This window comes from Nicotiana attenuata, chromosome 3 (assembly GCF_001879085.1).
Source record: "Nicotiana attenuata strain UT chromosome 3, NIATTr2, whole genome shotgun sequence".
Classification (NCBI taxonomy): domain Eukaryota; kingdom Viridiplantae; phylum Streptophyta; class Magnoliopsida; order Solanales; family Solanaceae; genus Nicotiana; species Nicotiana attenuata.
In genome coordinates, this window is record NC_031991.1 from 61,974,047 (window position 1) to 61,978,920 (window position 4,874).

A 4,874-nucleotide genomic window follows, 5' to 3' on the forward strand; every position below is an offset into this window, starting at 1 on the left:
CGTCAACAAAAAAAAATATAGATAAAAGAGTTTTGGGATATGGTAGGAGAAGCAGAATATCCATTCTGCTTAAATTATGAAGGCTGCTGTCTGTGCAATTGCACTGATCCACTTATCCTTTTTCCATAGATAATATGTGGTCCATTTTTCTGTGCTTACTCTGCCCTCCTTATCCTCTCAAACTCCTCAAAATTCATTATCCCCCTTTTCATTTTCATAATTTAACAAGAATACCAATAAATTTGTGCGGAAAATAGAAACCTTCTTGGTAAAGAGCGTTTTATCCCTTTAGTAAACATATCCAACGTAACACGATAATTAATTGGATCACTGAATTTTTAGTACTATGCTTGTCTGAGCCAAAGTTATATCCGAAACAATCTCTCTACCTGCACAAGGTAAGGGGATTTGCATCTACACCCGCTTTTTGGGTCACGATTTAACTTGTGCCCGCTTTGCAAAAAAAATTGCAAGCGTACCCACTTTTTCGCGAACTTCAGCAGACGGGGCTGAAGTAGCAAAGGCAATCACGCAAAACTTCAGCATTCTAGTAGACGGGCCTGAAGTAGCAAAGGCAATACGCTGAATTTTTTTGTCCTAGATAAGATGCTGAAGTTATTTAGTTCATTTGTAAAAATTTAAGCACTAAAATAGCTGAAGTTATTTAATTCATTTGTAAAAATTTAAGCACTAAAATAGCTGAAGTTTTTTTGTCCTGGATTCATTAGTTTTGTCATAATAAACTTTTTCAAAAACTTCAGCAGAAAGATGCTGAAGTTATTTAGTTCATTTGTAAAAATTTCAGCATTAAAATAGCTGAAGTTTTTTTGTCCTGGATTCATTAGTTTTGTCATAAAACTTTTTCAATGCTGAAGTTATTTAGTTCATTTGTAAAAACTTCAGCACTAAAATAGCTGAAGTTTTTGAAAAAGCTTTCTAACATACTAGATAAATAATCACTTTATTCTTTCATAGTGTATTACTATTATAAAATAATCAGATTGCCAACAATATCTAAATCATAAATTTTGAAAATAATAAACGTGAAAAGAACAGAATTACGTGGAAATATTCACAAATTATTGTCTACTAACTTACGTAATTATTTGTAATTTGTTTTTAAATAACTGATAAACATACTTATGACAATCATCCCATGAACTGAAGTTTCACAGCAGCACCAACAGCAGCAGAAGAAAGAAGAAGAAGAAGAAGAAAACGATGGAGGAGAAGGGGGAGGAGAAAGGGGGCTGAAGTTGTTTAAAAAGTGGGTACAAGTTAAAACTTTTTAAAAAAATGGGTATAGGTTAAATGGGGGCAACCAAATAGGGCGCCCCGTGCAATTTTTACCACAAGGAAGGGGTAAGGTATGCGTATACACTATCCTCCAAAAACCAGGGCGGAGCTAGCATAGATCTTGCGGGTTCGGCCGAACCCAATAACTATTGTACAACCCCTGTAATTGTCTTAAGATATCCAATATGCTAGAACCTAGTAACATAAACGGGCTATAATCCCGAACCCATAACTTTCAAATCTTGGCTTCGCGCAGACCCCACCAGGTAGGATTACACTAGGTTTATTTCATTGATACCAAATAAAGTTGAAAACTCAAATTTGGGCAGTGATAAGCATTAACTGATAATGGGAGGAAAATGGCTCTTTCCACTTGTCGAAAGGTATATTCAAATTAAGTTGAGGTATAAAATGGTAGCATTTTACAATGTTAACTCAGTAATGAGAACTATATTTCCAGATTTCATGCATGTTCAAGCATGCTTTTGCTGCGACAGTTAAAAATTGCATGGTTAAACCAACTGGTTATTTTCTCTCATTCTGCACTGTATTAAAAACTTGACTCTTCTGTTGTTGGTCTCCTCAAGTAATAGCGTAGACTGTTTGCAAGAACCTGAAATGTTACGTATTGTAGTTTGTCAATGATTCATATCAAGCAAAATATAATTGAAGACAAATCGCTAAATATGAGATTGGATTTGCTTTCGCACAGCAACGCGAGTTACCTGTTGAAGGGGCTTGATGAGAGCTTTGTTCTTGTAGCTTACATGAAATTTCGCCTTAGCTAGCAGTCCCTATATATAACAAAATCAATATGTTAATTACATTGCCGCTAAATGTCCTGTAGTATTTAAAGCAGTGAATGATGAAACCGCTCTGGTTGTAAAAGTCTGACCTCAGTGTCAAATTCTCCTGATTCAACATCAATGTTTATTTCAGTAATGATCTTGACGAGATCAACTATTAATCCAGGTCGATCTGCTGCCTCTACACACAGTAAGCTGCAAAACAGCAATGTTTTTACTATCAGTCTTTCAAGTTATGCACGTAATGGCATCTTATGAGCACGCTGCTTGGTTATCAACATTAGTCTGAAGGCGAAAAATATCATAATAAACTGTATGTATAAACGAACCTTCGGTCAGGACTATCGTCATAGACATGGATATGGGTTGCTATGTCCACATCAAGCTGAAACAATAAACAAAATCTAAATGGTTAATGTTAGATTAAAAAAGTTAAACTACTGTTTCTGTATCATTCATGTTGGCATTAGGCAGAGGTACAGCTGTCAGAGGCGGAGTCAGAATTTGAAGCTAATGGGTTCGGAATTCTATTCCTTCAAAGTTACTGAGTTCTAACTTAATAATTTGGAGGACAAATATAGAGTTTGGACCAAAGATACTGGGTTTGGCCGAACTTGCGTCCAAAGCTCTAGCTCCGCCCCTAACTGTTGTGAAGTATTCAACAAGAAGTAGGCAATGACAAAGTATTTACAACCTTTTGATTTGGTTGATAAGCACCAAAGACTTCACCCATAGCTAACTGGGCGCTAGATTCCTGCAGCAGAAATTATGCAGTAAGAAGAAGCAGCAATAAAAGATACCACAGAGGTACTCTTAACAAGCATCCAATGTACGACGACTGAAATTGCTGCTACCGGATGGAACTCAATCATATTGTTGATAATTGTCAAACGAATTGCTTCTAGCTGCTCTGGATCATCGACCTTCCTACCAGTAGAACTGAAAAAATCCCCAAAAACAGAATAATCCGTAAAAGCATAAAAGGATAAAGTAATCCAACATGACTTACGCATTTGTGATGCATAATGTAGTATGTTTCCCTGATGAATCTAGACAGACATTAGCTTTGACAACATTCAGTCCAAGATTTTTTAATGCACTCATCTGTAAACACATTCAGTAAAAGTTAGGCCCATACGCAAGAAAGATATGCTGCCAAATGACTCCAAAAATTTCTCACCAATAATACTGAATGCTTGAATCAAGAAGATAATGAATCCTACCGTGTCAACAAGAGCTCCAAGGCGATCACCAAATGTAACCTCCACTACAGTTGCATCAGGGTTCGAATCCAGATCTATTATGACTTTTGGCATCGGGACTGCAGTCTCTTGGGAACTTCCATCCTGATTCCCCAGTCCCATGAATCAGAAAACAAATGTCTCAGTTTTTCCGAAAGCAAAAAACAAGTACAATAAGTTCATTCAATGAGTTATTGTTATATGTTAGATACCTCAACAGCTGCAGCTGAGGATGCTTTTGGAACAATTGTACTCTCAGAAAAAGATAATCTGACAGAGCATAACATGTAGATTATATTCCTGAATCAGGGTACATAGATTCCAGGATAAGGTAATTTATGAACTTTGTCCACTGCTAATTTTCAGCAAGTCCATGAGTAAAAACACATCACAGAAACTTCATTATCATTAACGACGGATTCTTGATTATTCCCGTTGCATCTTCATTTTAATCAAACAGTCCTTTACTATATTTGGAATTATTTTATTTCACTACCTGTTTCAAATATCCGAGACAAAAACTTCAATACTGCTTTAAAGAGAAAACAAAATTCTGAAACTACAACTGAAAACAAATAAGCATCAAATTGCAAACAGAACATGAAAAATAACTAAATGAATGCATACAAAAACTCCAACTAAATGGATAATATCAAATGTTTAGTATGCCAACTAATTAACCAAATTAAGATAGAAACAGATACAAACAAAGTAGTGAGGCTGGGGAAGGAAATAATTACCTCTTAGGAGCAATGCATATTCTCTGTATAGGTTCCAAACCAAAAGAACCCCTGAAAAGACCTGGACTTGATATTGGCAGTTTCTCAATTGCTTTTAAATTAGTGTGAATCCCAGAAATTATCCCACAAGAAGCCATAGCCACAGCCATTTTAGTTCAAGAATAATCTTTGAAGAAAACTAAATAAATACTAGGAGCAGTAAAAAAATAGCTTTGTTTTTTTTAGTCTGGGTTGCTTGTTGAAATAATATACTACTACTAGAGGAAGGAACCAAAAAGAATCACGGAAATGAGAATAGAAGAAAACAAGCTGATTTTAAGAGAAGAAGCAATAACCTTGCTTGTTCTAGTAATATCCGCCATTCTAATGGAGCTGTCTTTATAGTAGTAGTAATATTTTTTATGTAACGTAAAAGGTACAAAATTATGGGCCTTGTTTGTCTTTCTTGATGAAAGCTGAGCCGTAGAAAATTACTTCAATTTTATCTCACCTTTTTGTAGTGTGAAGCTGTGATTGATTTCCTCATCTTTTTTATATTTTTTTATTTTTAAATTACCTTCTCATCTTTTACCTTCCCACTGAAAGAGTCTAATAATAGTGACACTATTGGCTATGAAAAATGGGACCTTCATTATCCTCTCTATGACGTGTCCCATTTTAATCTCTCCCTTTTTTCGTTTTTCGTCTTTTTCTCTCACCTGTAATTGGATGTTGACAAGGCACGTGCCAAAATATGATGGAAATATCTGTTTTACGCTGGAAAATTCTGTTTTTTGGGAACTAATTTTAGT

The 4,874-nt window shown here is 35.4% G+C and overlaps 1 protein-coding gene across 1 annotated transcript; it reads right to left on the reverse strand.

The window, feature by feature from the left end:
- LOC109223900 (ACT domain-containing protein DS12, chloroplastic-like) lies at window positions 1,646-4,597 on the reverse strand. The gene is made up of 10 exons (XM_019388374.1): window positions 4,084-4,597; window positions 3,556-3,613; window positions 3,326-3,448; window positions 3,112-3,206; window positions 2,957-3,041; window positions 2,797-2,856; window positions 2,432-2,487; window positions 2,192-2,297; window positions 2,022-2,090; window positions 1,646-1,909 (listed from the first exon to the last, which is right to left on the reverse strand). Exons 1-10 carry the CDS (start codon window positions 4,230-4,232, stop codon window positions 1,847-1,849), a joined length of 864 nt encoding a protein of 287 aa, XP_019243919.1. The 5' UTR covers window positions 4,233-4,597; the 3' UTR covers window positions 1,646-1,846.

Bases quoted from the DNA above. Each gene is read 5' to 3' on its own strand.
- LOC109223900 (XM_019388374.1), bottom strand. From the start codon at position 4,232: ATGGCTGTGGCTATGGCTTCTTGTGGGATAATTTCTGGGATTCACACT. The intron at 3,207-3,325 runs GTAGGATTCATT...ATGTGTTTACAG, and splicing joins TTGGAGCTCTTGTTGACACG to ATGAGTGCATTAAAAAATCT. The intron at 2,488-2,796 runs GTTGTAAATACT...TTATTGTTTCAG, and splicing joins CTTATCAACCAAATCAAAAG to CTTGATGTGGACATAGCAAC.